At 47.4% G+C, this 13,860-nt stretch overlaps 1 protein-coding gene across 1 annotated transcript in view; it reads right to left on the reverse strand.

Moving 5' to 3' along the window:
* ANKRD17 (ankyrin repeat domain 17) overlaps window positions 1–10,281 on the reverse strand; it is an 85,416-nt gene extending 75,135 nt beyond the window's left edge. Inside the window, 1 exon segment of the mRNA XM_029073757.2 lies at window positions 10,157–10,281. Coding sequence (XP_028929590.1) covers window positions 10,157–10,210 — 54 coding nt within the window. The 5' untranslated portion in view covers window positions 10,211–10,281.
* Window positions 10,282–13,860: the final 3,579 nt, after the last annotated feature.

Genomic DNA, 13,860 nt, shown 5'->3' on the forward strand with positions numbered 1-13,860 from the left:
AATTGTATCCTTTCCTTCTGCTTCCCCATTTTCTTATACCTGCACGAACAATATGCCTAAATACACCCCTTCTTTCTCCCAGAATTTAGGTTGTTTTCTGTTCTCTGATTTTTCTCATATGGCAAATTTGAACTCTTGGCAATCCAAAAAAAACCAACAAAAAAAAAAAAAAACACCCAAAAAACAACCACCTAGTCTGGGTGGCATGGCCACCTGCTTGCAGTCTAGTACTCTAGACTGAAGGCTCATTGTGGGTTGGGAATGTGTCTGTTTATTGTCCTATCGTACTCTTCCAAGGGCTTAGTACAGTGCTCTGCATGCGATAAGTGCTCAATAAAACGACTGAATGAAAGGCAGGGGATTGGATCATATGGCATCTCGGTCCTACGATTTTATGAAAAGCTTCCAGGGGAAGAATTCTTAACGCCAAATCATGAAGCTTAAGGTTGCGATTAATGTGAAAACTAGGTATGGCCGACACTATTCTGGAGCTAGATGCAGCGTTTGTTCGTTTATCCAAGCCATTCGCTTCTTACCTTCTGACTTTTGATCACATCTATGTTCAGGGGTGCTTCGCTGACGGAAGGTAAAGTGCAAGAGAGAAGACCTTTCGGTCAGGTCTGCTACAGACAGACAGGGAGGGGATCTAAACCCATGACGAAAGGGTTTTCAGCCATTATTCACGTCAGCCCCATCTGCAAGGACCGGTAAGTCTCAGGAGAGGTAGAGAACCGTGAAGGCACCCTACCTGATGGGAGAAGTGGCTCAAGCTTGCTACTATCTGAGCAAGAAATAAATACCAGTGGGACACCCTGATTTAAAGTAAAGTCTTTCGGCATAAACCACAAGCATGCATAACCTATCTTCGCCTCAGCTGCAGAACATAATGGCTGCTCCTTATAGCTTCTTTGTTAAACTTCAACAAGATCTGTGCAGGAAAAGAAGTTATTTATTTTTCCTTCGGCGATCCCCTTAGGAATGAGATCTAATTTGCAACCTCCTTTTCAGTTTTAAATGCCGTATCGGGCCCTGCTCGCTTCCCACCGAAAATACTCAAGAGGGCCTTTCACGGGCCCCATTTCTGTCAACTGACTGGAGATGAGCCACCGCACGCTGCCTCCTAATAACAGAGTTGGCATTTAGGCGGAATGGGGCCGGTCACCGCCACCACTCGCTCTGCATGTTCAACTCGCCATCCCCAGTTCCGACAATTCTTCTTCACCAAGGGATGAATCCCCTTCAGAGTCGGGGCAGGCACCACGTGGCCAAGTGCGACCTGAAATCCTCTTCTACCCGGGTTCACGTGATCGGTGGATAACTGCTGCTTCCGCGTCGTCGGCGCCTAACCCGTGCGAGCCTGAAGTACTTCGGGAAGTATTTATAGCGCTTGCTTTTGCTCTGCCCTCGTTAACCTTCAAGTCTCCACAGGAGGAGCTGATTGCTAAACTTTAGCCATTCATCCCTACCCTGAACTTCTGGGTGAGGCTGGGACTAGCAGTCGGGGCTGACTCCGTGGGGAAACGACGCCGGTAATAGAAGTCGAAGGTTTAAAACGAAGGACACTGGGGTGGACGGAAGAACACTCGGTTCTGCCAAAACACGTGTTTGCTTCCCCCAACGTGCATCGGTCTGGAGAGAACGCGACGCGTGCACGTGCGTACAGGGGTCACGGGGCGTGTAACTACAACGGGAGATGTCTAACGCGGGGACACCACCCTGACGTCACAGGAGAGCCACCTGTTAAGACTGTAAGCTCGCTGTGGGCAGGGAACAGGTCTACCAACTGTTGCAGTGTGCTCTCCCAAGCGCCCAGTACAGTGCCGTGCACACAGTAAGCGCTCCAATATCATTCAACTGCATTCATCAGGCGCTTACTGTGTGCAGAGCGCTGTACTAAACGTGTGGGAAAGTACAACACAACAACAGAGAGTGACAACCTCTCACAGTCTGGGGTGGGGGGAGACAGACATCAATGCAAATAAATAAAATTACAGTTATATACATACACATCATGAATTCATTCACTGAATCGTGCAGCGCGCTCGCTTTCGAAATGAAGAACACTGTACTAAGCGCTCGGGGGAGTCCAGTATAACAAAGTGGGTAGCCACATTCCTTCCTAAAAGATAATGGTCCTAGAAGGAAGATTATCTTGTACCTACCCCGGCACTTAGAAGAGGGCTTGGCACGTAGTAAGCGCTTAACCAATTCCACTCTTATTATTTATTTTTATTATTATTAAGGAAGGGCATCTGTGGCCACCGCTGAGTGCCCCCACTAGGGCTGCCGAATGCCAGCTGCTTTTGAGAAGGGATTACCAGTTGGCAAGTAGTTTTCCTTTTCCCCTCGGGGGCCGGGCGGAGGAGGAGAGCAGGGCCAAGGCTGCAGCTCCTTCCCCCAACCTCCGGAGGAACCACCTGCCGTGCCTGCTCCGCTAGGCCCCACGATCCAGAAATACCCCGTCGATAATTTCAAATCCAGATGACCACAGGGCTCAGGGTTGTTCAAGGGCAGAAACGTCCTAAGAGAGCGCTGCCATCCTCGTGCCCAGCATTATACACGGAGTCATCGCAGTGATGGCTCAAGTTTCTCTCGACCATGATTGCTGCCGCTATCCCCCCGTGACCTGTCACCAATGCGGCCCAGGAGAAGTCGGGATCTTGAAGACCTATATAATAATAACCCGGGTAACAGTGACAATTGGGGCTTTTAAGCACTACTATGTGACGAGGGCTGTACTAAGCACTGGGGTAGATACGAGATAATAATAATGAGGGCATTTGCTAAACACCGTTCTAAGCGCTGGGGTAGATAGAAGGTAATGAGGTTGTCCGATGTGGGGGTCACAGTCTTCATCTCCAATCAATAATAATGTTGGTATTTGTTAAGCGCTTACTATGTGCAGAGCACTGTTCTAAGCGCTGGGGCAGATACAGAGTAATCGGGTTGTCCCACGTGAGACGCACAGTTAATCCCCATTTTATAGATGAGGGAACCGAGGCACAGAAGTTAAGTGACTTGCCCAAAGTCACAGAGCTGCCAAGTGACGGAGACAGGATTAGAACCCATGACCTCTGACTTCCAAGCCCTTGCTCGTTCCACTGAGCCACACTGCTGTGGGAGCCACGTGGCGTTCACGGTCTAAGAGGGAGGAAGACAATTCCCATTTTGCAGATGAGGGGACTGAGGCACCGAAAAGGGAGACGACTTGCCCAAGGTCACATAGTAGGCAAATGGCAGAGTCCAGATTAGCATACTTGTTGATCCTTTTCAGCCTGACCCCTGAATACAGATCAGTTGGTTGTGTGCTGTCTGGAGAGCCATTTTTTTTTTTAATTGGTAATTGTTAAGCACTTAATGGATGCTGGCCACTGAACTAAGCACTGGCATGGATACACGTTAGGTTGGACACAGTCCATGTCCATATAGTCTTAATCCCTATTTTACAGATGAGGTAACTGAGGCCCAGAGAAGTTGCGACCTGCCCAAGATTACACAGCGAGCAAGTGGAGGAGCCAGGATCAGACCCGAGTTCTCGGGACTCCAAGGCCGATCCTCTTTCCATTAGGAAAAGATTGCTTTCTCTGTAAAATACAAGTCCAGAGCGCTGTAATCTGAACGTGAAATCACACTTGGTTCTAAGCCTACGTCTACATTAGGAAGTGTTAACGCCTCTTCTGAAAGCCAGGTTTTAGAGCAGTTTCAATGGCAATCGCTACAAATACACTTTTGGCACATGCCTACCGCAATCCCAATTCTTCTTCACAGAAACCGCGGGGGTAATTTCCTTGTATGGCCTGGTGAACTCCCTCTGGACCGTAAGCTCGTTGTGGGCAGGGAATGCGTCTGTCGCTATTGTACTGTACTCTTCCGAGCTCCTAGTAGAGTGCTCTGCACACGGTAAGCGCTCGATAAACACGATTAATAGGTAAGCGCACCGCGGTGAGAATCGTCTGCCCTCCTGCCGCTGAAGGTCTCATTCCCATGGGCCGGGGATAAAAACCTATTCCTGCGTGCTCTCGAACTCCTCCATTCCTGCGCCGAGACTATGAGCCTACTTTGTGAGACTGTTGGGTTTGTAATGTTTCCTCACTACTCATGTGTCTGTCTCCAAACCCACTTTAGCTCTTAGACTGGGAACCCCCCAGGGGACGGGGATCTTGTGAAATTCCCACCTGGGTATTCCCTCCCAGCATTTAGGACAGTGTTCTGCACACAGGAAGCAGTTACTAAATACTATTACTAAACGCCTTCGAGACGCTGGGGTCAGCGGGGGATGGCACCTGGAGCAGTTGCTCAGTTTCCACCCATAAGGTGGGAGGGACAGAAATGTCCCTCGCCTGCCCCACAACTGCACACCAACACGCTACACAATGTGTCCCTCCCTAACGAAGCGGCGGCGGGAGGGAATGAGATCTAAAAGCCGAGCGGGATGGCGGAAATCATCGATCAGATCATCGATCGCCGGTATTTACTGAATGCTTACTGCGTGCAGGACCCTGTACCAAGCATTTGAATCAGTCCTACTTTCTGACCGCTTACCGGGTGCAGAGCACTGTACTAAGCACTTGGGAGAGTACGATATAACAACAGAACAGAGTTGGTGGACGTGTTCCCTGCCCACCACGAGCTTACAGTCCAGAGGGACTCCTGGTTAAGTTAGAGAGGCAAGAGTTCCAAACGAAGCTCTGGAATGACAGGCTACAATGCCAAGCTTGGAATGCTGCGCGGACGTTGATCCAAAAGGACAAAAATCATCCAAAAGATTCAGATGAATCTGTGTGCGACAAAAGGGAGGAGGGGAATACAGTAATCGTGTCTCTCGGTTAATTTTCCAAGGCCTAAACCGCTTGGGTTCTAGTTCCGGCCTCCGCCACACTTGCCTGCTCAACGTTCATCACAAATTTCTCTTTGCCTCACTGTCCACAACTGTAAAATGGGGGTCCGATGCCTATTCATCCTCCCTCAGACTGCGAGCCCCAAGTGGGACGGGGTCCAACCTCTTCTAGACTGTGAGCCCGTTGCTGGGTAGGGATTGTCACTGTCTAATGCCGAACTGTACTTTCCAAGCGCTTAGTACAGTGCTCTGCACACAGTCAGCGCTCAATAAATATGATTGAATCTTCTATCTCCCCTAGCACTTAGTAGGGAGTAGGCATTTAAATGCCACAATGGTTATTATTATCCTTAGCTTCAAACCAGGCCCTTCCAGAGGGCACCTTCGCCCTAAAAATACGACCGTCTATCTTCTCCGAATTCACCGCGTGCTACGGTGGTATCTTCGCCGTCCGAGGTGGAGGAGCACTAAGCGGACCTACCTCCTAAAGAGAGCCCGGAGGTAGGCACACTGCAACTGGAAGATGGAAACCATCATTTCCAAGTTCACCAGCGTTGAAGGACCGTGCCTAACTTTCTTTGCCTAATTACACCGGGGACATTTGGGTTCTAAATGCATTTTGATGGTGATCAAATGACTTAAGAGAAAACCGCCCCAATAGAAATTCAGCATCCTGCTATCAATTAGGTTAATTATGTTTGGGGCAGGGGTACTTTGGGGAGCACTGCAGAAACCCAGGGGACAGAAAAGCTTTAAAAAAAATATATCAAATGACAAAAATTCAGTTTTAGCTCTATATTCCTTCTTCTTCCTCCACCCCCACCACGCCCCAAGAAGACAGGGGCAGCGTGGACATTGATCAAGCAATCAACGATATTTACGGAGCACTCTACCAAACACCTGGAAGAGTACAATCAGCAGTCAGTCCCCTGCCCATAAGGAGCCGAACAGGCTCTTACCTGTTCAGGGTATCTTCGGGGGCTAATTTTCTTCATCAAGCAACACCACCTGTGCACTCAAAAACACCTGAAGGGTAAATCCTCTTCTACTCCACCCTCTTCAACCACGCCCCAAATGCGGTGCTCAATGTATACTAAGCGGTGTCACTTATATAGGAAAATTATTCATTTTGGTTGCAAAATCTAAGACCAAACAATTGACTTCAGAAGCCAAAAAGTTATTGGACTAATTGCGTTTTGCAATAGGAAGACACAAAGCAAGAATCTGAATGGAAAAAAACCACCATGGCACAAAGGACCACTGGCAAGATACTTGCCTGTGGCCAACCCTAAATACTGATGTCAGTGATGAGCAAAAGGTGGACCTTAAATATTCCATGGTCACTACTCCTCTCCTTCAGAAAGTCCAAAACTTTGGCAACTGGGAGGGAATTAGGTGGGGGGGTTGGGGGGCATGACACAACCCCCCCCCAAAAACTACATCATCCCTGGGAAAAGCTTGGTGGTTTTAAAACATACAAAGACCAGCTCCACAAGTCAACTCCATCACCTCACCTGAACTACGCACCCTCTGATCTGCCGTAATCCGTCGATGAGATTGATCGAGCGCTAAACCGTGTGCACTGCACTGTGCTAAGCGCTTGGGAGGGTACGGTATAATGGAGTTGGTACACGTGCTCCCTGCCCATGACGAGCTTCCATTGTAGAGGGGGAGCGCCGTGACGTGTGTTTTGGCTGGGAATTTGTCCCGGAATCAGGGAGCGCTCCTCCCACAGAGCCGGCCTGCCTGGCTGTGGCAAACCTGGAGGTCAGAAGTAGCGCTTGGGCGCTTGCGTGCCCGTGGGGGCACCACGGGAACGGGAATTCGCCAGCGGTGGTTTGCCGTATCGTGGATTTTTGCCAGAATGAAACCCCCGGGTTCTAGGGGAACTGGTTCGCCGGGCTCACATCAAAGCCCTTCCTCGGTCGGCGTTAGACAGGAGGCCCTCTCCCGCTCCCTGCCATCGCTGAGAGCGTCTGCTCAGTCAGAACCAGATGCTCTCTGATTGATTATGCACCCTAATAATGTTGGTATTTGCTAAGTGCTTACTATGTGCAGAGCACTGTTCTAAGCGCTGAGGTAGATACAGAGTAATCAGGTTGTCCCACGTGAGGCTCACAGTTAATCCCCATTTTACAGATGAGGTAACTGTGGCACAGAGAAGTCAAGTGACTTGCCCACAGTCACACAGCTGACAAGTGGCAGAGCCGGGAGTCGAACTCATGACCTCTGACTCCGAAGCCCGCCCTACCGGACAACACTGAGGCACGTGGCCAGAGTAGCGTAAGGGAGAGGTGGAGCTCCCGGCCCGGGCGGGGCGAGGGAGGAGAGATGGGTAAGCGCAAATTTATTAAAATTTCCTTTCAAAAAGAAGCCGGACGGACTTGTTTCAAGGCAGAAAATCAGCTATTCTACAAAACTCAGTAAACTCACTGTGACTACCACCTGAGTGAGAGGACCTGGAGCGGCATCCTGTATAGACTTGTCTGAAACAGGTTTAAGCACTTTTTACACAGATGGTAAACGACATTTATTTTTCTTCTTGTGGACCATGCACAATTTCCCCGACGGTACCGAGTGCAGAACCCCGGACTAAGCCCTTACTATCTTGTCTGCCTACCCGGATGCCATTTCCCCACCTCGGGCACCTCAGTCGGAAGGGAGCCGGTGACTTTGCTACCCTTTGGTTTGGTAGGAAAGAGGTTTGAACCTTAGGGCACAAAATGAGGGTTTGAAATGATCCCTGAACCTGAATTAACGGGTAATTAAATGTGTATGCGCTCCATGCACTTTCTCCACTTGACTCCTCCTACCCAAAGTCCTCCGCCTGTTGTTGGATGGAATTTATTTACCTTTTAGAAGGTGAATATATAAATTCTTTCCCGGTTCGCCGACATCGTCCTCCTACAGCGGACGAAAATCTGGGGTTTTGCCATTTTAAAAAAAAATCTAAAATTTGGAACCTCTGAGGTCCACACTCTTACTAAAATTGGTACCATTGATGAAATTCACCCTACAGGGATCGCCGGTCAACGCCGAGTGCCCCGAACCCTTGACCTGCTGCCGGATACGAAGACGGGATCCTGAAGGTGCTCGCTTCTCAACGACCCAATTTTACATTTTATCCCGGTGCCAGCCCCGAACCTGGAAGGGGAAATGTAGAGAGCGGCACCAAGTGGGACAAGAGGAGGTAATCTATCCCTGGAAAGGGACCGTTTCCTCTCTTCTCCCTGTCGGGTTTTCGTCACGATTTTCAAAGGACACCAAGAGGGACACGCTTCCGTAGCCCGACGGAAAACCGTTCACTGTCTTTCTGCCAATCACCGTTATCATTCAGTTGTGCGCTTAAATCAAAGATGGCTTTGACCAACGAGACACATTAAGCTACATTAAAGAAGACCGCTCTTAAAGCTGTTAGAGAAAAACCAAGCGTTATCCAAGTCCATTCATTCAGATACAACAAAAAGTCAGGGCGGCTGGAGAAATTACATTTCTGGAATACTAAATGCGCCCCGTAGTAATTAAGAGTTAGTCAGTGTGAAAGCACAACATGAATATTTTAAATCAGCATTAATGGAAATAAGTATTAATAACTAATTTGTAGACTGCAAAAAAAAAAAAAGATGCTAGACTTGAGACAAGAACTAGCTGTACTTTCAGAGCGGACTTCATAACCTAATGACAACTTCTGAAATTTGGTCTGCATTAAAATTTAAAAGGCCAAGGAAATGATTCTTAGCCTGAAAATTGTTTGCTTTCATATTACAGCTGAAGAATTATTTAAATAATATGAAAAACTGGAACAGTCCAGAGAACCGAATCAATGTGTAAACCATTAGGTCTTGATCATCTCTGAATTTTTTTTTTCTCCCGAGAAAATGTGAAATGTGTTTAGAAATGTGACAGTAATTGGTTACGCTTCGTCGGTCGCCAGAAGAGGTCTGAGCTACATCCAGAAAGGTAAAGCCCTTTTACTTTTATCTAAATTGATGACGAGAGATTAATAATGCCCCTTCTAAAGGACCTCGGCAATAGTACTAGGCCAGGGAATTGATTTTAAAAAGAGCCAGAAAGGAGGACCGTGACAAATGAACTAGCAGGCACAATGCAAGGCAAGAGCGAGACAATAAAAAGGGGCATTTTGGGTGGTGTCTACAAAGGACTAGAGAGTACAGGGGGATCGGTTTTCATTCTGCAGAACCGCCGTAAGAATCTTACTGCAATGTCAGCTCTAAGCATGCACACACGCACACATTGGGAGACTCCAGAAAATGTTCATTGATCATGCAGCACTTTAAAATGCGCAGGAGGGTTTTTCCTCCCTGTATCCGCCTCTCTTCGCAGCCCTTCCCCCTCCTTTTTCGGCAGCAGCAACAGCGGCAGAGGAAATTACCAAATTCCCATCACACTTCTCCGCCCATCCCGGTGAAGAGATCGTCACCCCAGCCTATCTTTAGCCGGAGTGGCCTTTAAAAAAAACTGCGGATATTCAAAATGGGATTTAGCCTCTGCAATACCCCGGTGCTGCCCTTACGCACAAAGCCCAAAACAATTCGAACAGAGGGGGTCATTGTATAAGGCCCAAGTGACATGCATTTACTCTGATCTAAAACGCCTAAGTGGGTTCTCGTAAAAATGAATACGGGGGGCCGGGGAGGGGCGGAGAAAAGATTAAAACTGTTTCCTGCTCAAGGACAGATTCCCAGAAGAATGCAGAATTCCAGTTTCATGGTTTGACTAATTATTAACTTAAAAAGAACATTCTCTCAGTCTCGAGTACGCCGCGGCTTCAAAAATGTCACACTCACAATTTTAAGTCGGGACCGGGGAGGACTGGCTAATTTTAGCCGTCGGCTTTTACCGCTTTAGAAGTTTTATTTTATGCTGGAAGCTGAAATAACCAGCTGCCTTTTTCACCGCCTCAGCTCTAGGCCTCTTGATGCAAATGAGCTGGGCGAGATATGTGATACTAAACCCGCTGAGGGCTGCTTTGTGGACCCCCCCCCCCCCGCTTCTGACCGGGTTAATCTAAAGGTCAGCGGCGGGCAGTCGAAGGCCCTCCCTTTTCTTCGGCCACATAGGCAGGCCCCCCCCAAGAATCTACCGGGCCCCGACTTCTACTAACACCGATTTGGGACCCGTTCGGCAGTCGAAACGGACCCATCCCTCGCCGCCCGACGCGGCCTGGCCGATCCCAGGGTTTATGCCTAACTTCTCCCTCCTCCCTCCGCTACCTACCCGGTCGTAAACACATTCCGGCGGACAGATCTCTTTGTTCGGGTGCGGACGCTCGCCGGGGGTCCCCGGTCCTAGCCCTACCTCCAGAATGTCTTCCAGGACATACGCTTCCATTTCGGCGGCCGTCTCCACCATGTTTTATCAAACTGCCATGTTTCTTACTGCACTATGATTAGATCACTGCCAGCAGGAACACTCCTCTGTGTCAGCAAGGGAACAGGAAATGGAATGTTCTATTACATGCCTAAAGCGGCTTTACTGTTCACCAGCCAGGCCTCTACCAAAAGGAGCTGGGAGGGGAGGACTCACTGGGCCCCTTTTAAAGACACAGCAGTCCTACTCTGGAAACCGACTCTGACTTCAATCGCCGAGACAGGAAACGTAAAAGGTGCATTTTACAATCTCCACATCGCAGGCGTTCAAAATAGATGGCCATGGTTAGAATCCCCGCTTCAAAAAAAAAAAAACCCCAATCATACCTCTTCCTCCCCCCAAAAAAACTGCTAACCCATCAGGCATTCTGGAGAACAAAAGGAATTCAAGTGTGTTGCATAGTAATTTATCTACAGCTAAGGCTTATGGATGGAGTTACTGGCTGCGTTAAGGGAACGATCCACAGAATCCCCCAAACCATTAGGAAATCAGCCACAGAACAGACATTTGGGATCTAAGATGATTTAAAAAAAAAAAAATGAAGACTGGAGTAATAGTCATAATCCGCATTCTTGCAGAAGTTGTTTCTTTTTCAGAAATGGAAAAAAAAAACCCCTCACATTTATGCAATGCTACATTTACTAGAAGCAAAATTTTCCAAGGATTGCAAAATGAGGCCAGAAAATTAAATTTAAAATAAAAGGGGGGAAAAGATAATATATTATTAAGGCTGGAAAGGCATTATGAAACACAAAAAAAATCCTGACAAATGGTATCTGGCTTACACAGAACACATGCACAGTTTTGATGTATTGTATTGCATGAGGTAATAATTTTAATAATGCTTCAGCCAGTACAATATTAAAGGGAAGGAAGGCCAGAGCCTCTTCTCTGACATTTCCAGAAAAGGCTGAATTTCGTGATTTTTCTCCAGCTATCATGGAAAATGTGATAGGAGTGCTGAAAAGGTGAACCAGACGTTCTAATTCTGGCTCTGCCACTTGTCTGTTGTGTGATCTGTGCCTCAGTCATTTCTCTGTGCCTCAGTCACTTCATTCTAAAATGGAGATTAAGACTGTGAGCCCTTTGTGGGGCAGGGACTGTGTCCGTCCTGATTAGCCTGTATCTACACCCAACGCATAGTACAGTGCCTGGCACACAGTACGTGCTTAAATACCACAAAAAATCTCCTCCCTCAAAATACTTCAAAATTCCCATTATGTTAACTATGGAAATTAGGAAAGGACTGTGGAACCTTGGAGGTGGCCAAAAATAAGACGACTGTTGACGGTCCCAAGCCAAATCAGGTGCAGAGCTATTTGATATCTTGAACTAGGAGGAAATGCCGGTGAAGAGACTGTATCACGAATCAAAAATGTTCTTTTTGACCAAAAAGTCTGAAATTTCACTTTGGGATCTGCAACCGGCTGTGAGAATAGTCGGTAATGTGAAAAGGCTCACCCTCTTTTGATGTGCAGGAAAATCGTGAAACGGTTCTGGGAAATTTCTCTGAAAAGAAAGAGTCCTTCCTATCTCTCAGGGGCCCTTCGAGATAGCTCAAATCCAATCATATGACCAAAAATGGCTTTATATTCATTCCCATCACAAAAATATATGGTTTTTTCTCTCCGAACCAAGTAGTACCTTCACTATCTCACTGGGAAATGTGAAATGCTACAATCAAGATGACTAAAATCAGGATGAGAGGGAATTATTAACAATATGGACTGCAGGGCCCATTTTTTGGCCTGCCTGTCTGGCGTCTGAAATTAAGGCTTTTCCTACCCCCCCCGCCCCCAGTTTAATGGGCTTTTTTCAAAACTCTCCCAAGGAAGCAGCGTGACCTGGTAGAAAGAGCAGACTTGGGAACTGAAGGATGTGGCTTCTAACCCCGCCTCCACCACTTGTCTGCGTGACCTTGGGCCAGTCACTTTAAATTCTCTGTGTCTCAGTTACCTCATCTATAAAATGGGGTTTAAGACTGTGAGGCCCATGTGGGACGGGGACTGTGTCCAACCTGATCAGCTTGTACCTACCCCAGTGCTTAGGACAGTTCCTGGCACAGAGTAAACACTTAAACACCTTAAAAGAAAAATTCAGCATGGTGAATTACAATTTTGATTTATATCCAGGAAGTCCTTGTCGTGGTCTTGGTGAGTTTGTGGGTGCTATATGTGTGCGTGTGTGAGTGTGTGTGTACACAGACACCCCATCAGAGTTTAAAAAACCTTTTTAAATGTGTTCAAGTGCCCTTCCACTTGGCCAAAGAGAGCTTGCTAGTGAGTGACATCTGAACTGAATATATTTGCCCAACCAGCACTCCCAGGCTCCCACTGGAGAGAATCAACCAGCTCTTAACTGCTTGGAGAAGGATTTGCTTTTCTTCCTTCCTTTCAAATGAATCACTTACAAGATCATCAAGATGTGAGCCTCCTTCCCCCCAAATTATTTCTTAAAACAAATATCCAGTGCATGCTGTGAATGAGAACCTGGCAGTTGGGTTGATTGTTGTTTTTTTTCTGGAGGGGGTGGTAAATGGATGGCTTATTTTGGAAAACAGACCGAACAATCTCCCTGCCATGTGTTGACTAGCTTGCGCTTCCACCTGATTTGGTGACCATCTTTGAGGAAACATATGCTTAATTTCCTCCCTAAATGGAGGGAAATGAGCAGCCGCCCAGCAATCCTGCTTTAACCAGGCTCCTTTGTAAAGAAGGCATCCTTGCAGCAAAGCACACAGAACTTCTCCTGGGACAACCCCTTAACCTACCTGATGACATAGTCATATGGGGGCGGGGGGACGGGCAGTACTTCCTCTAAAGCCTTTTTTAGGAAACCATAAACCCTAGAGCCTTATCCGGCTAGGAGCTCTGATGATTTGATGACTGGGACAGTCCCAAATTTAAAATCACTTTATGAGCTGGGGACAGATCATGTGATTTTTGCAGCTGCTTCTAGCAATTTCTCAAATCTCACATTTTCATGTGACCTTCTTCCGATGGTATATGTTCAGTGCTTATTATGTGTCACGCATCAGACTAAGCGCTGGGGAAGCTACAAGTTAATCAGGGTGGACACAGTCCCTGTCTCACATACGGCTCACAGTCTTGATCCCCATTTTACAGATGAGGTAACTGAGGCACAGAAACTTAAGTGACTTATCCAAGGTGTCTTGTCTTTCTCGCGCGCGCACACACACACACACACACACGGCAAGCAGCAGAGGCAGGACTAGAACGCAGGTCCTCTAACTCCAGGCCCTTGTTTCATCCACTAAGACATGTGCTTCCCCAGTTGTGCACCTCGTGCCCAAACCATTTCTCATTTCTAGATGAATGACAACTTTCCATTTGCACAAACATCAAAATCTAAACTCTCCCCACCTTTTTGCTCCTCTTGGTCATATGCTGCATACCCGCTCTAACTCTACAAGGAAGAGATTTTTAAGTTTAGAGCTCCACTACTTCACATGGTGCCCCAAAGAGCAGCTTACTATTATCTCCGCTTCTTCTATTTCCTTTGTCTTGACTTTTATGAGGATTTCATGGGAACTCCTTACTCACTGAAGCAGACATTTGTGTTGCCTCAATTGAGTGAATTGGGAGCAAATTGAGATTAAGAACTAGCACTAA

This window comes from Ornithorhynchus anatinus, chromosome 10 (genome assembly GCF_004115215.2).
Source record: "Ornithorhynchus anatinus isolate Pmale09 chromosome 10, mOrnAna1.pri.v4, whole genome shotgun sequence".
NCBI classification, from domain to species: Eukaryota; Metazoa; Chordata; class Mammalia; order Monotremata; family Ornithorhynchidae; genus Ornithorhynchus; species Ornithorhynchus anatinus.